This window comes from Rhinatrema bivittatum, chromosome 2 (genome assembly GCF_901001135.1).
Source record: "Rhinatrema bivittatum chromosome 2, aRhiBiv1.1, whole genome shotgun sequence".
Lineage (NCBI taxonomy): Eukaryota > Metazoa > Chordata > Amphibia > Gymnophiona > Rhinatrematidae > Rhinatrema > Rhinatrema bivittatum.
In genome coordinates this window covers 171,907,204-171,931,762 of record NC_042616.1, presented here as the reverse complement: position 1 = coordinate 171,931,762, position 24,559 = coordinate 171,907,204, and the positions used below count along the sequence as shown (strand labels likewise).

The following is a 24,559-nucleotide window of genomic DNA, read 5'->3' as shown; positions in this document are numbered from 1 at the left end:
TCATTTTGTAATATAGAGAAAGGGGTGTATATCTACCCACATAGCATGTACACTGCTGTCTCTGATGCAGACAAGAATTACAGGCTTTCAACATGTTCCACAGCACCAGTGCACCACACACAATAGTAGCAGGGATATGTGTTCATTGCAATACACTGAAACCTGTATCTACAGGTGTGCCAGTCCCACACAGTATACCTGCATTGCAAAGGAGAAGCTAGGGATATTTGTCCTTGAAAGACAGATACTGGGAGCAAGGTGAGCTTTACTTTGGCAGCACAGTTATAAGGCTACACTGCAGGAGTTACATAACAACAACATAAGATATGCCATACTGGGTCAGACCAAGGGTCCATGAAGTCCAGTATCCTGTTTCCAACAGTGGCCAATCCAAGTCACAAGTATCTGGCAAGAACCCAAACATTAGATAAATCACAAGCTACTATTGCTTATTCATTACCATAACAGCAGTTTATGGGTTTTTTTTCTCTAGGAACTTATCCAAACCTTTTTGCTAATTTTCTGCCAACTACAGGCAGATATCTACTCATCCAGCAAACTGGTACTGTATATCTGAGCTCTTATACTGCCAACTGTCACACCCCTCTCTCAACTGAATGAATATACAGTGTCAGGCGAATTTGGAACATTTGGTTACAATGCATGAGGCCATTTTCTCCCCGCCTACACATTAAGATATCTGTAGCATCCATTGTTAAACGTGGAAGCACAGGATTGCTTGTGTCAAACGATACTTTGTGCTCTAATGTATGTATTGGTGTGGTAAGGAAGATAACTACGAGACCTATATCACCCCCAGACATAGATAAAGACAGAGGCTAACGTAGCACATAATTCACCCAGACACACACACACATCTGTTAGGACATTGTTGTTTATAGATGATGACCAACAGGCAAAGTAACATTATATAACAATTTGCCGAAGCTGGTTGTCAGTCTATGTGGTCTGCCTGGCTTCTGCAGGGGGACATGGGGGTTCCTCAAGTAAATCTGCAAATATAATATACTGCGATGCCATACAGTACTGTAAATGCATAACTGGAGAGGTTTGATGGACAGAAGCACCACTTATCTATGAGCCAACTGTCACTGTAGAGGCCATCTTTAAATTGTTCAAACAGGCCAGATTGCCTAAGTATAAAGGAATGATGCGCAGGTTCCGGGTACCTGACGGCCACGTCAAGGATGTGCAGTCATGAGTCACAGACCACTTGTACATTGTTAGGACCTGATGCAGACAGTGGGAAATAGATGTTTGGGACATTCCCTCAAGGACCCCGACTGTTGTTTGGAATGAGCCAGATGCCATAAAATGTAGGGTGCACAATAGTTTATTGAGGCCTGGTATAGTACAGGACCTTTCTGTGATCCAGATTCCCTCTGAGTTCTTAATATAATTCCATGATAGTATGAGAACTGAGGTGGTACCTCATAGCCACGTTGTCCTTTGGCATCCCCAGCAATGTGGTGCATGGATGAAAGATATGCTCTCTATACCACCTACATACCCTCTTGCGTGGCAAGCCCTGATGTGGGCCAGCACACTCTATCAGTGAAGCTTGCAGCTCTGGCTCCAGTATAGGAACTTCCCTAGGAGGCGTTGGAACCTCCCTTCCATGTTGTAGTAGTTGTTGAGCAGTCTGAAGCAGCCAGTATCCCACCACTAGTGCACTTTCTGCTAATATTGTAGCTTTTGGAAGACAGGGTAGGTAATAAAAGCTGTTTTTACCAGGGCTGTGTAGGTGTGTCTGAGAGCACGACTCAGTTTATCGCTCACGATAATAGCTGTGATCCCCGATAACGGCCGCTATGGTGTGATAAAAACTTTTATCCAACTGTACAGCAAATCAAAAAGGTGTTATTTTCCAAGTTAAATCTCACGTCGTGCGATATTTTTTCACAAAATGCGGTAGGAGTCCCTCATTTACATAATTTTCTAGCTTTTGCATATTCATCAAATTTACATAACACATGACATGATAAACATTGCTTGTCTATCGCACATTAGATCCCGTTTATCACACGATGAGGCCCTAATGTAGCTTGATGAATGTCCCTATTAGATTGCAGCAGTGTGTAGGGTTTTTTCAATTTTAAAATGAGAAGTATCATTAAAGGCTCTCAGGTACTAGTACCCACAATTTCCTCACTAGTATTCAATGCTAGTTCTTCACTGAAGGAAAATAAAATGCTAAGAGCTGGAGTTCCTGGTCTAAAATCCTGCTGAATCTTAACTATTTTATCAGAGATGAAGGATGCAAAGGCCGCAGCCTTGAAATCTATGATAGAAGAAGCAGCAACATCTGTTCTAGCTAAAAAAAATGCTTAATAATCTAGAATAATCTGTCTAGAATGCTTATAATTGGATAGAAGGCTAAATTAAATAAGCAATGTACAAAATTAACTATTATTGCGTTTAAAAAAATTGAAATATCAAGACAATAAATTACTCCATATAAGAGCTAGTTATTCAATCTTTATGCAAAAAGCTGGATATGATGCTAGTAATAATTAAGCATGCCTTCTTCTGCCCTAATACTTAAAAGGGAAGAGTAGAGAGAGAATTAGCATTGTATGTATGAATCAGAATAGGATAATAATACAGGATCCTGATATTTTAAAGGTTTTTGATCCTATTATTCCAAATTATATGTATTCCAGGTTGAGGATAAGGCTGTTCAATATTCAGAATTTTTAGTATCCTGGGAACATAGTTTGTAATATATGTGGCATGGAGGAGTACCCTAGTAGTTGGAGCAGCAGACTTTGAAATGGGGAGACCATGGTTCAAGTCCCACTATCACTCCTTGTGACCTTGGGCAAGTCACGTTACCCTCCATTGCCTCTAGTACAAACTTAGGCCTGGATTCACTAATGCCGCAAGGCTTAGTGAATCCCGGCGCTAACAGGGGGCAGTCCTGCCCTAGCCGGCAGCAATCGCACCGCCGCCGCGCCGAATAACTACACCATAAAAGGTGTAGTTATTCGGTGCGAAATAGGCAGCGAAAAGCCTCCTTACCTTTTCGTCGTCAGCGCAGTCTTTGCAGAGTCAGCCCCGGTGACGCCCTGACTCCTCCTCTTCCGGGACCGACTCCGCCCCGATGTAGCTAGCGCAAGCGTGCGTTAACCTTAGAAAATAAGGCCCTTAGCTTGTAAGCCCTCTGGGGATAGGGAAATACCTGCAGTATCTGAATGTAATCCACTTTGAAGTGCTGAAAAAAGTGCGAAAAGCGGAATATAAAAATCTAAATAAAATGAAATGAAAGAGACATTTAGACTGATTACCAGCCTGCTTAATATGCAAAGGTTCTGGCTTTGAGATTAGGTATGATAGCCCCTCTTCTTAACCATGGGGATCAGTCAGGATTTAGCCCAGGTAGACTCACAGCGAATAATGTGAGGAGAGTTTTGAATTTAATGTGGTGGGTTAAACATCAAAGAATACCAGCGGTCCTGCTGGTGGTGAAGCCAAGAAGGTGTTTGATAGGGTACACTGGCTCTATTTGTTTCAAGTTTTGCTTAAAATGGGATTAGAGCCTTGCTTTTTGTCCTGGATTAATGCACTCTATAACCAGCCAAAGGTAGAGGTATGAGGCAGGGCTGCCTGTTATCTCCTCTATTATTTGCTCTCTCCCTAGAATCATTTGCTGAAAAAATTAGAAGTGATAGCTCCATTAGAGAAGGGTTAGTGGGAATTCATAAAAGGATGACATTATTTACTGATGATCTGATGTTCACACTTACAGAGCCGGAGGGTTCTCTTAATATTCTTTAAGGTTAATGAAGACAAATCAGAGGTTTTAAATCTAATTCTGGGTGTTGACATAGTCGGTAACTTGCAGAAGTGTCTGCTTTTAAGTGGACGAAAGAGTTTTTTCAAATATCTTGGGGTCCATACAGGTACAGATTTGGGGAGTATATGTGATTTAAATTATGGTCCTTTAGTGAAAGGCATTTTTCGTGATTTGGAGAGATGGAATCACATTCCTCCTTCTTGGTTAGATAGAATTTCTCCAATTAAAATGAGTATTCTACAGAGATTTTGCTAGTTTTTTCAAATACTGCTGGTTCTCATCCCAGTGGGAGTAATAAGGAGTTTCCAGAGGAAGCTTTCTCCATTTCATCTGGAGAAGGCGGCCCCCAAGAGTGGCATGGAAGGTCCTATATCAAACTAAGTGTCAGGGTAGTTTGGGGGTCCCGAAATTGGCATTTTATTACGCAGCCTTGCAGTTACGGGCGATATTGGAAGGGCACTATAAGGTGAAATGTAAAGTATGGAGAGATTTAGAACGTGACATGTTAGGGACTCCTTCTATGGAGATATTAATTTGGCCACCTGAGAATACAGAAATTTGGCTAGCAAGGGTTCTCCCTTAACACAACTAACTCTTGAAGTATGGCTGCAATACAGAAAGAGATTGGTTGGGGATAAACTGTTTTGGCACCGTACATCCTTTCTGTTCAATAAGCTTTTTCTTCCTGGAGAGTCAGTATCGACTGCTTCATACTGGATGTGACTGGGTATTGAAATATTAGAGTAAGTCTGGGATGGAAGGGCTTTTTGCTTATTTGAGGTAATGCGGCATACATATCCAATGGAGGAGAAGGATAGATTCTATTACCTGCAGTTGGTACCTCTCGCCAGATCTAAGGGAGTAATGGAGGATCTCCAAACAAATAAGACAATGTTTGAAGTTTATTATGCCAGAGCTGATGGGATTAATAAATTGATCTCTAAAATAAATGAGTTATTAATTGGAGTCCTAGATCAAAAATCAAAACATATTATAGCAGGGGAACAGAACTTTCATACTACTATAAAAGATTCTGCTTGGGACTTGTGCCTTCAGTTGATGGGGAGAAGCTCAGTGCCTTCCTTGGTAGTGGGAAATGGATATAAGATACTATATAGTGGTACCTTACCCTGTCAAAGTAGGCAAGTATGTTCTCAGGTATCTCTGATCGTTGTTGGCGAAACTGTGGGGAGAGAGGTAATATCTATCACATATGGTGGGAATGCGCAACAATGGTTGGCTATCGGGGTATGTTTATTAACTTAATTACGGAGATTACTGGATATAGGGTTCCGAGGAATCCTAAACTTTTATTGGTCACATTACAAACATGCTTTAGGAGAACAGATTAGGTGACTGATGCAACATATCATTGTGTCAGCACGTGAATGTTCCACAGAAAATAAATCTATAACTGAGGCTAGCTCTACCGTTCAATATGTATAAACTAACAGCCTGTTTGTATGATCTCATTCTGAAGTTTGAAAAAATATGTGCACCCTACATTAGTTGGAAGGAAGTTCCAAACTGGGCTTGGCAGATTCAAGTTGAAAAGCAGAATATTGGATAGTCTAATATAAACCTGTTGGAGCAGTATGGAGATTTGGTGATACTGGGGGTGGGATGGGGTATAAGGCGGGGGGGGGGGGCGGTTGGGTGGAATGGGAAGGTGTTGTGCTATAAGGGTTGTGGCAGTTGGGGTTGGAGATGTAAGAGGGGGGAGGGAGAGGATGGAAATGTGAAAAGTGGATGATGCAGCAAACTGATATATTCCTTGTGGTTATTCTTTCTACATTGTATTTTGCAACTATAGTTCTATGTTACGCCTGTGTAGTGCTATTAAGACAATTTGAATAATTTTTGCTAATATGTTTGCATATTGCTAATCCGTAAATTACAAAAAAAAAAAAAAATCCCTCGACTTACGCAGTAGAAGTAACATTTGTGCGCACCCACTTAATATTGGGCACACGTATGCCCGGTCAGTCTATTTTATAACATGCACACATACTAGAAAACCGGTGTCCCTGGGTGTGGGCCCATGTGCTTGTTTAAAAGTTCAATCAACAATGTTCCACAAGTATCCAAAATCTTGTGCTAGGAATGATGGTAACATATGTGCAACCAAAATGTTCATCACAACCTCTTACTTTAATAAAAATTAAAGACCCTTAGACAAATGACCATCATAATAGGCTTCATCGTGTAGTGAGACCACTTTAATGCTCTTTGACGCCGACACGTTCAAAAAATGTTGATACATCAAACGCTTTAAATTAGCCCTTTGAAGAAGGACACACTGTCCGAAACACGGTCCCATGTCGGGCTTTGCATTACGGGCATTGCATCGCTAAGGATATCCGGTATTGTCAATGATGAAGATGAAGATATGAAGAAAATAAGGATTGAAATTTCAGTAATACGAACTCTCTTCTAATTCAGATAAGTGTTGCTATTAACAGACTTATTGAATCATACTCATTGACTTTACACTTTTTGAGAATTTTGATAGTACATCATTTTTTTTACGATTGAAAAAAGTCTTAAACAATTTTGTCTACATACTGTGGATTTCTTGGTGAATATGTTCATCTTCTGATAACCAATGATTATAAATAAGGCCGAGCATTAAAGTGGTCTCACTACACGATGAAGCCTATTATGATGGTCATTTGTCAATTTAAGCATCTTTAATTTTTATTAAAATAAGAGGTTAAGTGGTGTACCATTTTTGTTGCTCATGTTTCAAAGTTACCATTCTTAATTCTCTAGCCAAGAGTTGGCCAACCTTTCACACACCAAGAGCCAAGAAATCATAATACACAGTACCAGAGAGCCTCACATTTGCAAAAGATGAGGGATTGTGGGGAGGGGGAAGCTCTCTGTCCAACAGTATCTTTCCCTCTCTTGATCCACTCACCCTGCCCCCAAGATCTCTCTCCTTCAATTACATACTGTCCCCAGTAGTCTCTCTCTTTCTCAATACCAAATCACATCCCCACCAGTCAACCTCATTCTGTTCCCATTAGCCTCTCTCTTAATCCCCCCACAAGTCTCTCACAATACTTCCACTATGTCCCTCTGAGTTTTTCAATTCTTTCATTCTATTCCCACTAGTCTCTCAATTCCTCAATCTGTCCTCGGTCTTTCAATTCTCCCATCACTCTCTCTCAATCACCACACCCAACTCAGTCCCTTCCTGACCCCAATCCTCCAAAAATCTCTCTCTTAATCCTCCCACTCTTCCCAAAGTCTTTCTCAATCCTCTCGCCTTGTCCTCACCAGTAACTCTCTCAATACTCTTGCCTGTCTCTGACCAGCATTTTCGTTCTCTCCCCCTTTACTGTTAGTGTCTGGTTTTCTCTCATCCCCATCATGCTCTCAATCACCCCAGCATAATATTCCCCAAACCCCACAAGAACAATATCAGGGGCTCAGCAGCTCCAGCATCAATACCACCCATCCCACGTGCTACTCTATCCTCCTCTCCTCATCCTATGTCTACCATCAATAACTTCCCTGTCCCCATCACCTCTTACTCTCTCTCTCCCTCCACTCTTTCCCCCTTCAGTGCTCTCTCTCATACATCCTCCACCATTACCTCTTCTGGTTCTTACACCCACCACCTCTCCCCCCAAATTCACCTCTTTTCAAATTATTCTCCCCAGAAGCATTCACCACCCCCCCCCCGACATATGTCTCTCTCAAATCCATCCCTCTCCAATCACCACTCCTGGTTCTCTCATTCCTCTACCCAATCACACCTCTAGCTTCCCTTTTTGCCTTTGCCCCATCACCCCTTCCGGCTCTGTTATCCCACTTCTCCTTCACTCCCTCTAGCGCTCTCTCTCTCACTCTCCCTTCTACCTTCATTACCTATGATTGTCACTAATCCTCATCCTACCTTCCCTTTGTTATGGTTAAGCGGTGTTTGGGTGGATTCTTAGGTACTGTGGCAGATTACCTCGCCCACAGGGAGGAGCCCCGTGAGGCGCCACAGCACCAGGCTAAACGCAGGATGCACAAACACAGAGCTAGTTCTTTTATTAGACAGCTGAGATGTACCACCAGAGGTGGCAGTAGTGAGGTAGTCTGATATTGCAGTCTCAGGACCTCGGCAGAGGGAGCCCTTCTCACCCTGTTGGTATAGGGAAGTCCGGTGTAGGTTTCCCAGCAAGGCTGCACTGTGGATGAGATAGGCAGAGAGTTAGATTACTCACTAAATGGTTGCTGTAGCTATGCGATTCCACCAGGTCGAAGAAGTTGGTACTTGGGACCGAGGCAGGGAGAGCAGGCCCTCGAGGAGAGAGTACCTGATCCCTCTAAGGCACCTGAAATATAGCAGAGGGCCCCCGTGGAGCAGGTATCCAAGTTAACAATACCCCGAAGGGCAGAGAGAGAGCTTCCAGTGGGAGCACAGAAGCGGCAGAGTAGCATAGACCGGCCGAGACCAATCTGTTGCTAACTCAATGAATTAGCAAATGAGTACAGGCTATATACCTGGATGGCGTGACATCAGTGGAAGGGAACGCCCCCGAGGTTCGCACCATTGCTGGAATAAAGACGTGGGTGGTGTGCGCGCACACACCCTATTAGGCCCTTAGGAGGAGCATGGCTGGAGGCAGCACCATGGCCGTTCCAGGGACGCTGGAGAGTTCGGCTTGTAGACGCGGCGGTAGCCATTTTCCCCGAGGAAGCAGGCGGAGCTGTGAACAAAGTAAGGCAAACGGGGCGAAGCCGTCTAGCACCGACGGACGCAACACCCTTTCACTCCCTCTGGATCTCTCACAAACATATCTTCGTCACCACCTCTGCCTCATCCTGATGCTATTTCTGTTTTTTCACCCTCCCTCTATTCACTACCACTGACTTTCTTGCATACATACCCTCCCCCCCTGGACTTCTTACACCCTCCCACTGACTTCCTTCTTTCTTATGAACCCTTTCTATCGCCATCCCTGGTTCTCATGCCACCTCCACTCTCCCCACATGGCTCTCATATAACACCTTATCCCAGCTATCTCACTCTCTCTCTCACTCCGTTTCCTCTGCCCAAGTTCTGGTCCCCTCCCACCTTCTGCAGAATATGTGGTAGCATGTATCTTAGAGAGGAAAAAGATATCAGTTGGTCCAGTTTCATTGCTAATGTCAGGGAAATAGGGAAGGAAATAATATTCACCTCTCATCCTCTCCACAGCATAAACTCCTCCTTGTGTTGTTCTCCTTAACTGTTGCAACATTCACTCCTTTTTATGTCACTGCCCTTAGAAGATTCTGTACGACTTCTCTATCAAGCATTCATCAACTACATTCACTCCCTTCTCCTCTCATCCCCTTTCAGCATTCATCCCCTTTCTCTTGCCACAAATTATTCTGGCCTGACTGGAGCTTTGGGTGACCTGCTTCTCCTCTCTGCTGTCAGCTGAATCCTAAGTTATGTGGGCAAATTGAGCTGCTGGGCATGGAATTATGTACACTCGAATCCTCCCCCCCCCCCGACAGCAGACCAGAGAAAAGCCCTCTACTCCAGGTAGTAGATGGAGTGGGGGTTTAGACAGGCTGGGAAGAATAAGGAGCTGAACTGTCAGCTCCATCTTCACCCGCTCCTGTCCTCCACTATTGTTGATTGCAGAAAGAGGTGGGGGTGGAGAAGTGAGGTGAGTAGAGGAGCATGGATAAGCAGAGAAAATACTCTGATCCCTTCCTCAGCCCCTCCCTTCTGTCGCTGTAGCAACCAGCAGTACTGTCAGGTCAGGAAGGGAGGGGGAGGGGAGACGAGATTGGAGCAGAATGCCTCTTCTCTGCTCTATTCTATTGTTGTGCTATCTGCTCTAGTCCTTCTCCTCTGTCTTCTGCAGTGCTGCTCAATTGCCATGTGGCCAGGAAGGCAAGAGCTACATTTTCCACATGAGCCACAGGTTGGCCACTTCTGCAATAGCACTACTAGATGTACTCAGAACTTTATAAATGAATATTCAAAAACAAAGATCGTAAATGACCACAAAAGTGTAAACATATGGGTTGAGAACTATGTCCTACAAGTCATGGGGCAGGTTTTCAAACCTGCGCGCGCGGCCTAATTTTTGTGCGCGCTACCCGGCATGCACGAATGTATGCCCGATTTTATAACATGCACGTGCAGCCGCGTGCCTGTTATAAAATCCAGGGTCGGTGCGTGCAAGGGGGTGCACACTAATGCACCTTGCGCGTGCTGAGCCCTAGGGGAGCCCCGATGGCTTTCCCTGTTCCCTCCCAAGTGGCTCTGAAATCAGGGCAGCCTCGGAGGGAACTTTCCTTCCAACCCCCTCCACCTTCCCCTCCCTTCCCCGCCCCCCAGCCCTACCTAACCCCCCAACCTTTATTTCAGAAGAGTTGCGCAGGCCTGCCAAGCTACGGCGCGCGATCCCCCAGCACAGCTGCTGTGCCGGAAGCCTTGGTCCCGCCCCTGCCCCTTTCACAAAGCCCAGGGATATACGTGCATCCCGGGGCTTGCACACATCGCCGGGCCTATGCAAAATAGGCTTTACGTGCATAGCAGTTTTAAAATCCGCCCCCATATTTTCAAAATAACAAAACAAAACAAAACTTTAAGAAGCAAATTTAAAAAGAACATTTAGAGTAATAAGAGGAACATGTCCAAGTTCAATTACTACTAATATAACTTTAAATGTGACCACTGCAGGCAATTCCATGGAATCCATCCACAAAAGTCACGAGGTACTGATAAAATATACATGGGCATTAAACTGAAACTTTTACTTAAAATTCTGTTGCTTAGGATGAGAACAGTACTGCATTTTTAAAACAGTAACAAAGGGCTCTAAATAAAACTGTACAATTAAGGAATAAGACTTTCCATTTCTGCTGATATTTCAGGTTTGGTATAAAACTATTTTGAAGCTGAATGAAATGAATGCATATGACGTATTATAAAGAATCATAAAATAACTCTACTTACCAACAAGTCGTATTACATTCAGTGTAGTGTTGGTTAAGATTGGTGCATTTGCCTTGTTCAGACTATAATCCGATCTCTTCCTGCTTTTTAGGGTTTCTCGAGAAATACTTAATTAAAAAAAAAGATAAAGTTGTTATCCAGAGTAGTCTAATATTGCTCAAATTAAAGTAAAACAATGCATAGTTCATTCAGCTAACATTTAGAGACCACAATAGTGTTACTTGTTGGCTAAACAAACCACTCCTTTACAGGATTTGAAATTACAACATGTCAATGTGTTGTACCTCAGAATTGAACAAATTCATTGATTATGCAAATAGGAATTTGGATTCACGTTCACTGATTCTCTTAAGAACTGGAAGCAATGTATTTATTCTGAGGCCAATATAACTCATAAATTATATAGCTAAATGCACTGTTTTAAAAATTCACAGTACTTATCCAGCTAAACTTTAGCCAGATAGGTCATTATCGGCTAAAAACTAGCCAAAGAAGTAATAAGTGTTACGGGGATGTTCAAGAGTTAGTCAAATATGGTGCTTCTTGCCTGGAAGTGTAAGCTATCAGTATTGCTGTGAATAGGAAATGTGGTAAATTATGCTGCAAGAAGTGCCAGCTGGGATTGCAGTAGCAGCACACCACAATCCCAGCTGAAAACAGAGATTGGCAAAGGTACGGGGAGGATGGGAGAGTTAGGGCTGAGGTGAGGGAGAGAGAGCGCGGAGGGCTCTTTCTTGGGATAATATGTTGAACCAGAGAGTGGGCATGGAGAGGAAGACCGACCCCCGACCCCTTCTACTTTTTGAGTTAAAATCCTCTAGTTGTACTTGGGAGGAGGAAAAAAATCAAGTTCAATGTGTGCCCTGCTTTATGGGTTGGTTCATGAACCCACCAAGTTAAAATTAGATCAGCCATAGATATCAAAAACTGAGACCCTGAAGATTTAGATGGATGATCATATGCATGTATATTGAAGACCCCTAATAATAAAAATTGGGAACTTCTTGCAGAGCACACATTAATAATCTTGGATAACTCTAACAGAGAAGAGTAAGAAGAAGGTAGAAGATGATAAATAAAACAAATATTAAAAATACGCCAACCTTCTTTCTGAAGAAATAAAGATTTCAACCCCGACACAGAGATTAAACTTAACTCATTTGATTTCAAGATTAAAAAAAAAAAATCATGACCACTTGCCCTTCCAATTTATGAAAAAAAAGAATAATTTGGAGGACATGCTTTTTCAAGTAAAGTGCATCCCTTGGTTTTAGTTGGGTTTCAATTATACAATAAATATTAAGTTTGTGATTTAGCATCGAATCATAAATTAAAGGGTATCTAGTCAAAGCTGAATAAGCATTCAACAGACCAAAATTAATCGAGTTGACAGAGGAACCAGACTTTAAAAAACTGGCACTCATATTAAACTCAGGATGAATCACCACTAGAAAACTAGGTCTAAAAGAGGAGGAAGAATAGGACTGTTGTACCTAAGTACTCTACTTAAGCAGACCTCTATATCAGGTCGATACTGTAATGTGCGGTTGAAGATTTCCCGTCTGTAACGTGCTGGGAGCGCCCAATTCGGACGCGTAAGGCGATCCAGCGATACAGTCTCCAGTTTCACGCGTCCTTAGCGCTTCTTAAAACAGACGCATAACCCTTTCCGCACGCAGCATGTATATGATATGTAAATGAACGAATTAGCTGTATAATGAAGGAATTAGCTATTCCCCTCCGATACTGTAACGCGCGCCCCGACTATCGCTGCCATTTTGCCCCGCGTTTAACCTAACTTACCGCCTACCCCTACCCCTGCGTTAGAGGCAGGGGTAAGGGTAGGCGGCAAGCTTTCCCCCAGCCCCCTCTCACCTGCCCTGGCCGCGTCCATGGATGCTGGCCTCCGGGGCAGCCCCAGTCCTCCCCCCTCCTCCCGAAGAAAAAAAAAAAGCGAAAAAAAGTTGCGAGGAGAGAGAGAGAGGGGAGAGGACGGCAATCCTACGCTCGGCGACTTACTTTTGCAGCCCCCCTCCTCCGGACATCGTGGCTTCCCCCGTGCCAGTTTCCCCCTCCCCTCCTCCCGAAGCAGGGCGCGAAAAGCAGCCTTGCTCCGGGAGGAGGAAGAAGGGACTGGCAGTTGTAAAGCGGTGAAGTGACTTACTTTTTGCAGCCCCCTCCGGACATCGGACGACCTCTCCTGCCTCCAGCTGCTCGCGAAGATGGACGCCTGCACGGCCGCTGAAGACGTGACGTCACGACGTTTGGCGTCAGGCATGTGATGTCACGTCTTCAGCGGCCGTGCAGGCGTCCATCTTCGCGAGCAGCGGAGGCAGGAGAGGTCGTCCGATGTCCGGAAGGTGCTGCAAAAATTAAGTCGCTTCGCCGCTTTACACTGCCAGTCCTTTCTTCCCTCCTCCCGGAGCAAGGCTGCTTTTTGCGCCCTGCTTCGGGAGGAGGGAAGAAGGGACTGGAGGTGTAAAGCGACGAAGCGACTCACCATTTGTAGCACCTTCCGGACATCGGACGACCTCTCCTGCTGCTCGCAAAGATGGACGCCTGCACGGCCGCTGAAGACGTGACGTCACATGCCGTGACGCCAAACGTCGTGACGTCACGTCTTCAGCGGCCGTGCAGGCGTCCTTCTTCGCGAGCAGCTGGAGGCAGGAGAGGTCGTCCGATGTCCGGAGGGGGCTGCAAAAGTAAGTCGCTTCGCGCTTTTCGCGCCCTGCTTCGGGAGGAGGGGAAGGGGAACTGGTACGGGGGAAGCCACGATGTCCGGAGGGAGGCTGCAAAAGTAAGTCGCCGAGCGTAGGATTGCCGTCCTCTCCCCTCTCTCTCTCGCAACTTTTTTTTTCACTTTTTTTTTTGCTTCGGGAGGAGGGGGAGAGGGGACGGCAATCCCCGACTTCCTGGTATCTGTCATTTCAAATGACATTTGAAATGACAGATACCAGCGTGGCCGTGAAGCGTTAGGCCCGAGCACCCAGGTTACTGTATAGGCGCTCTATACCGTAAAATGGGTTGCGCGGGCCTAACGCTTCCCTAACACTTCGCAGACGCGGCATGCATTTGCATGCAATTAGAAAAGAGTATTGAGCGGTAGGTGAAGAGAACTGTGCGTGCGGGGAACGAGGGTGCGCCAGGCACTGCCACACTCTTTCTACCGCGGCCTTAGAGTATCGACCTGATTGTTGGTTCGCCATAAAAAGAACAGGAGGATTAAAATCCCTATATTTAGGGTGCAGCCATGATTTTTGTGTCCCCATTTACTAATTATATTATCCCATAAGGGGGTCATAATCCACAATTTGGGAACAATTGCACTTGTTTGAAAAAATGATCATGTCTACCAAATTCTGGGGTGTGTTGTGGTCTAGGTTTTCTGTCTCCTGATACAAGCCCTGTATAACTGAAGAACCTACTCTTCATAAGCTGCACTCTGGGATGGAAACTTCCAAACTGGCTTGTGGGCATCGGCTTGTGTCCAGGGATGTGGCTATTTTATAACTTGTGTGCATATTATAAAATAACTTAGCTGCATACACATGTGCACCCAATTTTAAGTGGACACATGCATGGTGTGCAAATCCCACTTCTACCGTGTAAGTCGGGGGATTTCAAAAGGGGTGTACGTCCACACCATTCTCAATTTACCAGTTTGCCCACCAGTTTACCCAGTTAACAGCTAGGTCCTCCACCCCCCACAGTTTGATAGCCTATACTCCCCCTAGTTACCCCAGACCCTTTAAACCTCTCAGAAATTGCACGATCATTTTATAACTTACACGTTATCCATAGCAGAAGTAAAGTTATGAGGCAGAGGACCTTGGTGCACACTGGAGCGCGTGAGTATTTACATGCACATCTCTTGCCAAGGCTCCAAAATGTCCATGCCCTGCTCATGCCCAACCCACACCACACCCCTTTTTGGAAACTTTTTAGATGTGTGCATTGCAGCATTTACACATGTATCTGGGTGCTTTTTAATATATGGTCCGACTTAATTGCACATTCTACGATTGATGTGCACTGGGCTTTTAAAATTCACTTTTTAAACGATTCTGATTTGAGGTCTGTGACCATAAGAAAACACATAAAAGAGCATAAGTAAATGATAATGTCCAGATATAATTCCAGAAATTTCAGAAAGTGGCTACAATGATCTGCTGTTTTAATAAACACCCAAAATATAAACAAGACACAAATATATAAAGATGCTTTACATTAAGCAAAAACCAAACTCATTTGAAAACATTTTTTTCAATTTAATATGCAATAATACTTATTCATTTCTGATTTAAAGTGTTAACAAATGGAGGCTTTAACAGATTATAAGGGTTTACCTTTTAACAGGAGCATCTCCTGTCTGTTCATCCACATAATCTCTTTGAGTTCTTCAGGAACATCACTATCACTGTCATACTCTTGATAAGCACTCTTATCCAACTCATCAGATTCATACTAAGGAGGGAAAGAAAACAACAAATTTAAGGTCTTAATACATATGCATTCCTATTATAAAAGAATACTGACCCTTTTTGAGACACTAACTCTTAAATCAATCCAGGGTGGCCATAATACAAACCTAGCTCTTAACAAAAGGTGAAATGGAATTTTGTAAGCATGGTGCAAAAGCTCAGACTGAAAAAGCTTATCAAATTGAACGTGTTCAATTTTTTTTTTTTTGGACAGCAAGTCTTTCCCTTGTTAATTTTGTGAGTCTGCCAAATGACAGCATTCTAAGATATGCAAGTCTGTAAACTGTTCTGTTGGTTTAGCAATTGATATTGCTTACTGAAGTTAACAAGCTCTGCAACCAGATGTAAAATCAATTAACAGGGAAACCAATTAACTAATTTTTGTAATTTATTTCCTATACTGTACTTTGATCACAGTTAAATAGAATCAGAAACCAATTTAAACTGAGAACAATTTACTGATATAATTAGCATTTCAATGGAAAGACTAATAACCTGGACAGCCGCAACTGTCCGTTGCTGGGGAGAAGGGGAGGGGTGGGGGTAAAGACGTGGTAATACACACTCAGATATACAAAATACTCTGTAAACCAGATGTGGAATGAAATTGGCCACAATTTTATTACAATAAACAGTATTAACAAGCTTTGTACCTGAGCCATAACATAGGCAAGCTATCTGAGAGTCCTCCACTGTGCAGGCAGCACCTCACTTCCTGCCCAGGCCCACTGCAACCAAACAAGGCCTTTCGCCATCCAGGAAAAAATCATAGGGCGTTCCGGTCACCCACCGCATCCAAGCAAGGCGACTGCCCCATCGAAGGGTGTGGGTGTCCGGTCTGCCACTACACCGGGGCCAGTGGATCCTGGCAACAGACAGTCCCCCTCACATTGATGTTGTTTATCACGTGCTGTGCACTGCCTCTAGCTAGACTCCTCCCCCCCCCCCACCCCCACAAGCTCAGGTACACCCGCCATAGGGCCCGAATAGCCAGAAGGCTTATCTTGGACCCTCTACCTAGCTGCAGCCAATGGCTAGGGACTTTTCAGGCGAGGGCTAGGAACCTGTCAGGACTCTGTGTATGACATAAGTCAAGTTGGCCAAGAACAGGTCCTGCCCATATCTGAAAGGTATATCTTCGGTATGAAACAGTACCAAGCAATCTACGCACATCCAGATATGGTGTCTTATGTGCACACCACCCTGGTGCTCGACAAAATTACCAATTAGCTTGTTTAATTTCTTCATCCAACATGTCCAGAGTGGAGAGTCGAGGAACTAGCGGTGAGGGATGATTTCCGACCAGATGAGCGTGGTGCTGGGCATCAAGGACAGGATGATAGCGATGTCATTCTTCATATTATCTAGGAGCAGGCGTCCAGGCGTGATTCCCAAGTCATTGCCTCCAAGGTGTATGACTATAGTATCTCTGGAGGGGAGAATTTTGTCAATTGCTGCCGTATCAGGGGAACCAGCTGATCCACACAAGCCCCTGCGACCCAGCCATCACACTATGCCATCTTCTCAGCGTTACGCCCAGCTGTTGGCCATGGGTATTTCTCTTTGCTTGCTGCTCCGCCCAAAAAACAAGAGTGATTCATATCACTTGATGCCGCCACTGAATGCCTGAAAGACATAAGGCATTAGCTGCAATGTTGCAAGGGGGGTACAAGAGAATACACTGGTGTAATCCCATGAGTCACCACCAGTGCCTATGGTGCCATTGGATGCCCACCTAATGTAGGATAGATACACCGGGGAGCGCCATCTGTTGATACGCTGAATGGCGGTGCCTGGCAAACCAGATGCCACTGCGCACGAGGCCGCCCCGATTTCGAAGGAGTGAGTCCCGAACTGCTCCGGCTTCAGACTGGCCACATCCAAAGTGTGCTTGAGGATGGCGTTAAACAAGTACGTGTTTAGCGGGAATGAGTTAGCATGCAAAAGAAATTGCGAGTCCCTGGAAGGTCTGCCCACCTTATATCACTCAGTGTTGGCCACCAGGCATGTAGCCAGGGCCAGTACTTGAGTTAATGTGACCGACTGCCCCCTGCCGAGTTGATCGGTCTTGGATCTCCAAATCTTGATATTGAGCTTTCCATTTGCAATGGAAACATCGCAGGTTTGCAGACCGGAGCGATTGTGTTGGGTACTAGCTGCGGCAACAGGCTCGCTCACGTGACACATGACAAAGAATGCAATGCAGAAGGCAGCTCAGAAGAGGACCAGTAACAACTGAAGGTACACAGCACCACAGAGCAAGCAAATGATCGTGGAGAATTGGACAGCGTGCATCCGGAACTCGCGGATTGTGTTTGGCCAAACCCGCAAGGACACGCCTGATGGCAAAGTCCCTAGCCGGGTTGGGCAAACTTTGAGCCTTAATGAAAAAGATGTAATCCACCAAATTGGCTTGAACTGTGCCTCAGGACGCTTGGCCTACACGAGGTATCCCACCAGTTTGTGTGAAAGACCAAGGCTCTTGGGAAAGGAGATGGTTTCCAGAAATTCCACGACGTCGTTGTATCCCCTCAGATATGCTCGCCAAGTTGATGGTGCGATGAACTGCCGCAGCAGGTTGAATGCATCCCGGTCCCAATGCTCCAGAGGTGTGTGGGAATTGGCATCGCCTGCTCCTTGGCGTCCGAAGCAAGTCTCCGGAAGTCTTCCCACTTAGAACAAGACAGTCAGCAATCTCAATGTGAAGGCCGGGGATGTGTTTCTCCCGCACCAACAAGTTTACCTGTTAGCACTTCAAAACCATCTACCTAAGGAGTTCCATGACGGGTGTACACCTAGCGGACTGCCAATTAATTACATGTACGACCGCTTGGTTGTCACACCAAAATATCACCTTTCTGTTCACTAGCCGCTCTTGCCAAAGGTGGAGCACTACCACTATCAGGAAGAATTCCAGGAAGGTGGTATTAGCCATGATCCCCGAGTCTACACAATTGGTAGGCCATGTCTCAGCACACCAGCTCCCTTGACAGTAAAGGCCGAAGCCAATGCCTCCAGAGGCATCTGAGAACAGCTGCAAGTCAGAACTGGATACAGATGGGGGCAACCACATTACTGAGCCACTGAATTTGACCAGGAATTTCTCCCATACTGCGAGATCCTCATGTAAGGCGCGGGTAACTCGCAAGCGGTGGTACTTCTTTGTTACTGTCAAGGAAGCATTAATCAATCGGTATAGGAATGCCCGCCTCATTGGGATGACCCTGCAGGCAAAGTCCAGGCTCCCTGTTAGGGATTGCATGGTGGCCAAGGTCAGTTTGTGAACCAGACAAGCACCTTGGATCAACTCCCAATGTAGGATGGTGCTGAACATCTCGAGGTGCGCACACGAAACCGAACACCCCAAGGGCATTCATTTATCAAAGTAGTAAGCGCCCTTGAAGCAGAACCTTAATAAAGGGAAGTCGTCTGGATGCACTGGCAAGGGCCGGAATACAGACTCTATATCGACCTTCACCATGAGAGCCCCTTCCCCACTGTCCCTGAGGAGGTCAAGTGCACTTCGAAGGAAGCATATTGGACTGTACATGCCTCCTGTGGGATGAAGTCATTCACAGCCCGACCTGCTGGGTAGGAGAGATTGTGTATCAGCCTCAATTTACCCTGCTCTTTATTAGGCACCATCACTAGTGGTGACCAGATCATCTTAAGAACATAAGAACATGCTATACTGGGTCAGACCAAGGGTCCATCAAGCCCAGCATCCTGTCTCCAACAGTGGCCAATCCAGGCCATAAGAACCTGGCAAGTACCCAAAAACTAATTCTATTCCATGTTACCGTTGCTAATGGCAGTGGCTATTCTCTAAGTGAACTTAATAGCAGGTAATGGACTTCTCCTCCAAGAACTTATCCAATCCTTTTTTAAACACAGCTATACTAACTGCACTAACCACATCCTCTGGCAACAAATTCCAGAGTTTAATTGTGCGTTGAGTAAAAAAGAACTTCCTCCGATTAGTTTTAAATGTGCCACATGGTGTGCCCCCTAGTCTTTCTATTATCCGAGAGAGTAAATAGCCGATTCACATCTACCCATTCTAGACCTCTCATGATTTTAAACACCTCTATCATATCCCCCCTCAGCCGTCTCTTCTCCAAGCTGAAAAGTCCTAACCTCTTTAGTCTTTCCTCATAGGGGAGCTGTTCCATTCCCCTTATCATTTTGGTAGCCCTTCTCTGTACCTTCTCCATCGCAATTATATATTTTTTGAGATGCGGCGACCAGAATTGTACACAGTATTCAAGGTGGGGTTTCACCATGGAGCGATACAGAGGCATTATGATATTTTCCGTTTTATTCACCATTCCCTTTCTAATAATTCCCAACATTCTGTTTGCTTTTTTGATTGCTGCAGCACACTGAACCAACGATTTCAATGTGTTATCCACTATGACGCCTAGATCTCCTTCTTGGGTTGTAGCACCTAATATGGAACCCAACATTGTATAACTATAGCATGGGTTATTTTTCCCTATATGCATCACCTTGTGCTTATCCACATTAAATTTTATCTGCCATTTGAATGCCCAATTTTCCAGTCTCACAAGGTCTTCCTGCAATTTATCACAATTTGCTTGTGATTTAACTACTCGGAACAATTTTGTGTCATCTGTAAATTTGATTATCTCACTCGTCGTATTTCTTTCCAGATCATTTATAAATATATTGAAAAGTAAGGGTCCCAATACAGATCCCTGAGGCACTCTACTGCCCACTCCCTTCCACTGAGAAAATTGTCCATTTAATCCTACTCTCTGTTTCCTGTCTTTTAGCCAGTTTGCAATCCACGAAAGGACATCGCCACCTATCCCATGACTTTTTACTTTTCCTAGAAGCCTCTCATGAGGAACTTTGTCAAACGCCTTCTGAAAATCCAAGTATACTACATCTACCGGTTCACCTTTATCCACATGTTTATTAACTCCTTCAAAATGAGCTGAAGATAAGCAGGATACTCTGTTCTTTCCACATTTGTTTTTATAAGACATAAGGCTGATGAAGGCCTGTGTTTGAACCTTTTGAGAATCAGGCAGTACCACTTTCTTTAATTGGCCATAGCTTAATGAGTTGCAGCTGGTCTGGCTAATGTCAGAGTTATAAGTGCAAGTCAGAATATTCAGCACTTACAGATGCTGGATTAGAGCCAGAGAAAAGTAAGAATATAAGGAATTGCATTTGGCAGAGTTCTTTTAATGAGCTGCAGACTTGAAAAGGTAGCCAGTTGATGTAGTCTCCAATGTCGTTACTGCCTTCCATTTTTCATGAAGATATCTAATAGAAAGGAAGGTCTATGAGGAAAATATTTCCTGTACAGAATATTTTTCTTTATTTCTATCTTTGTTACTGCAATAAATAATTGTCTTAATTAATCTATGTAATGCTTATGGCTATGCTGTGTACTTATTACTGATATTCACTTTGATATTGTTTCTCTTTACTGATTTTATACCATATTTTTTATTATATATAGTAAACTAAGTTTTGCTTTTACAAGCTGGTGTATGTGTTCTATGACTTAATATACTACCACTCCTCCAACCTTTCACAAGGGTTAAAAGGGGTACTTAGGGATGTCAAAGCCATAGCAGAGAAACTAAGTGAATTCTTTGCTTCAGTCTTCACTGAGGAAGATATAACTGAGATACCCTTGCCAGATATGATATTCAAAGGTAATGAACAGCAGAACTGAAACAAATCTCAGTTTACCTGGAAGACGTAATAGGGCAAATTGACAAACTAATCAGTAGCAAATCACCTGAACCAACTGGTATACATCCCAGAGTGTTTAAAGAACTGAAAAATGAAATTGTGGACCTGCTTTAGTAATTTGTAAACTATCATTAAAATAATCTATGGTACCTGAAGACTGGAGGATTGTCATTGTAATGTCAATTTTTAAAAAGGAATCCAGGGGTGATCCAGGAAACTACAGACCAGTGAGTCTGACATCTGTGCCAAGAAAAAACAGTTGAAATTATCATAAAGAACAAAACTGCTGAACATATAGATAGGAGTAATTTAATGGGAGAAAGCTAAAATGGATGTAGTCAAAGGAAGTCTTGCCTCACCAATCTGCTATATTATTTGGAGGTGTAAATAAACTTGTGGATAAATGTGAGCCAGGTGATATAGTGTATCTGGATTTCCAGAAAACATCTGACAAAGTCGATCATGAAAGACTTCTTAGGAAATTAAAAAGTATTGGGATAGGGAGTAGTGTCCTATTATGTATTGGAAACTGGTTAAAACAGAGAATAGGGCTAAATGGTAAATTTTCCCAATGGCGAAAGGTAACTAGTGGAGTACCCCAGGAATCTGTTCTGGGACTAATGCTTTTAATATATTTATAAATGACCTGGAAATGGGACTGAGTGAGGTGATGACACAAAATTATTTAAAGTTCTTAAATCACAAGAGAACTGCGAGAAATTGCAAGAGGACCTTACAAAACTGGGAGGCTGGGCATGCAAATGGCAAATGAAATTTAATGTGGACAAATACAAAGTGATGCACTTAGGGAAGAGTAACCCAAATTATAGCTACACAATACAAGGTCCCACACTAAGAGTCAACATTCAGGAAAAGGAGCTAGGCGTCTGTGGGGAATTATGAGCTTTGCTCCTGATGGCCAGCAGGCCATGTCAGGGGTTAACTCTAACTTCCCTTCTCTCTGACCTTTGCACTGAATGCAGCAAGACTAGCACATCTTAAATCTCTAGCTTATAATTAACCCTCACTGCCTAAGGAGAGGATATCTAGCTGCCACGTATTCAGCTGCAGGCAAAAGACAGACACATATATGGTATAGGCTTCAGCAGCCAATGAAATGATCTGTACGCACCCCCTGAGCCAATGGTCTAATGACACGTCTGTATGCTATGGCCAGGAGAGCCAATGATGTGAGGGCACATTTGTATGCTATGGATGTATGTACAATAAAAAGGGACCCACGGGAGTGGTCAGCCCTTTTCCTTTTTGCCATCCTGCCTGATGTGTCTTCATTGCCGCAACAGGCGTCATCATTGATAATATGTTGAAATTTTCTGCTAAGAGTACAGCAGCAGCCAAGAAAGAATGTTAGGAATTATTAGGAAAGGAATGAAGAATAAAACATAGAATCTCATAATGCCTCTGTATCGCTCCATAGTGTGAGTTCATCTTGAATATTATGGGGAAGATTTTAAGAGAAGCGCACGCGGGGTACATTTGTGCACTACCCGGCGACAACAAATGTACACCCAATTATATAACATGCGTGCGCTGCCGCACACGTTATAAAATCCAGGGTCGGCACATGCAAGGGGGTGCACACTTGTGCACCTTGCACGCGCCGAGCCCTAGGGGAGGCCCGATGGCATTCCCCTTTCCCTCCAAGGCCGCTCCAAAATCGAAGCGGCCTCGGAGGGAACTTTTCTTCCACTCCCCCCCACCTTCCACTCCCTTCCCCTATCTAACCCACCCCCCAGCTCTACCTAAATCCCCCCTTCCTTGTTTAACTTTTTATACCTGCCTCTGTCAGGCGTATCTTGCACACCCTGGCTGGCTGCCAGCGCGCCATCCCCCGGCACAGCCGCTGTGCCGGAGGCCTCAGTCCCGCCCCCGGCCCGGCACCACGCCCATGACCCCGCCCCCTTCCGCCCCTTTTTCAAAGCCCCGGGACTTACGCGCATCCCGGGGGGTGTGCGCACTGCCGAGGCTAAGCAAAATAGGCTCAGCGCGCGCAGGGGCAGGTTTTCGGAGTTACGCGCGTAACCCTTTGAAAATTTACCCGAGTGAAATTCTGGTTACCACATCTAAAAAAAATATAGTAATTATCAATATTAGAAAAGGTACAGAGAAGGGCAACCAAAATGATAAAGAGGATGGAATGGCTCCCCTATGAGGAAAAGCTAAAGCAATGAGGACTCTTCAGCTTGGAGAAGAGACAGCTTAGGGGAGATATGACAGAGGTCTATAAAATAATGAGTGGACTGGAATGAGTAAATGTTAATAGGTTGTTTACTCTTTCAAAGAGTATAAAGTTAGGGGACACACAATGAAATTGCTAGGTGATACATTTAAAGCTAATAAAAGAAAATATGTTTTACTCAATGCATAATTAAGCTCTGGAATTCACTGCCAGAGTATTGATGAAAGTTATCAGTGCAGCTGAATTTTAAAAGGTTTGGACAATTTCCTGGAGGAAATGTCCATAAACCTTTATTAGGGTGGAGTTGCAGAAAATCACTGCTTATCCCTGGGATAAGCAGCATACTATCAATCACCTCTGGGGATGCTGCCAGTTACTTTTGACCTGGATTGGCTACTGTTAGAAACAGGATACTGGGTTTGATGAACCTTTGGTCTGACCCAGTATGGAAATCTTAAATTTCAAAAACACTGAACAGGCTTAGAAATATGACACTAAGGAGAACTCAGACTCCTACAAAATTCCCAAGTCCTTTACCACAGATTTTGTTTCACCAACACAGATCCTATATTTATCACCACAGAACAGGAATCAACAACCGATCTTTCTGCCTTCAAAGTTCTGACTTAATATTTAAAATCAATAAATTATTTAAAAAAATAATTGAAAACTTCTAAAAGGCATTGATCTAATTCCAATATGGTCTTCACCCTATCCTTAGAAATTAGAACAATAATTTGTATGTCATCAGCATAAAAATAACCCTTTAAAATTAAGGGTCCGAAGCAGTTTTCCCAAAGGTTGTAAGAAAGCATTGAACAGTGGCGACAAAGGTGATCCTAGAGAGATACCACAGCAAAACTCAACTGGAGACATAAAAATTCCCTTTCACAGCTATCTCTTACACCACTCTAACAGGTTTGAATGATCCACCAGGTCAAAGGCTGAAGAAAGATCTAACAAGATCAAAAGAACCTGAAGACTCCCATCAATCCTACTGAGAATATATTCATTAATAGAAACTAACATTGTCTCTGTACTATGCTGCTTCCATAACCCTGCCTGGTTACCATCTAATCTTCCTGCTCAAGTTCATTTGTACTGCAGTCTTCATTCAAAAGGCTTTCTGCAGTTTTGCTTAGTTTTCCTCTAAGGAAGATCAATTTACTATATTTGTCCAGGCTAAACGTCATCCTGATGTCATCTGAGAAGCTCTGCACAACTTGGAGTAATTCCACTAACTGACGACTGCAGGAGCTGTAAAGCTTCAAGTAATCTACAAAAAAAATTGAGATGTTATCTGTGGGTTATTAGTATCTCTAGAATTATGGCTGAATTCATAGTTTAAGGATTAGTGTTAGAAAGAAGAG

The 24,559-nt window shown here is 43.9% G+C and overlaps 1 protein-coding gene across 1 annotated transcript in view; it reads right to left on the bottom strand.

Annotated features, from left to right (window-relative positions):
- VPS50 (VPS50 subunit of EARP/GARPII complex) overlaps nucleotides 1-24,559 on the bottom strand; it is a 620,793-nt gene that overhangs the window by 168,011 nt on the left and 428,223 nt on the right. Inside the window, 3 exon segments of the mRNA XM_029588894.1 lie at nucleotides 10,776-10,882; nucleotides 15,122-15,167; nucleotides 15,170-15,239. Of these exon segments, the coding sequence (XP_029444754.1) occupies nucleotides 10,776-10,882; nucleotides 15,122-15,167; nucleotides 15,170-15,239 (223 nt within the window).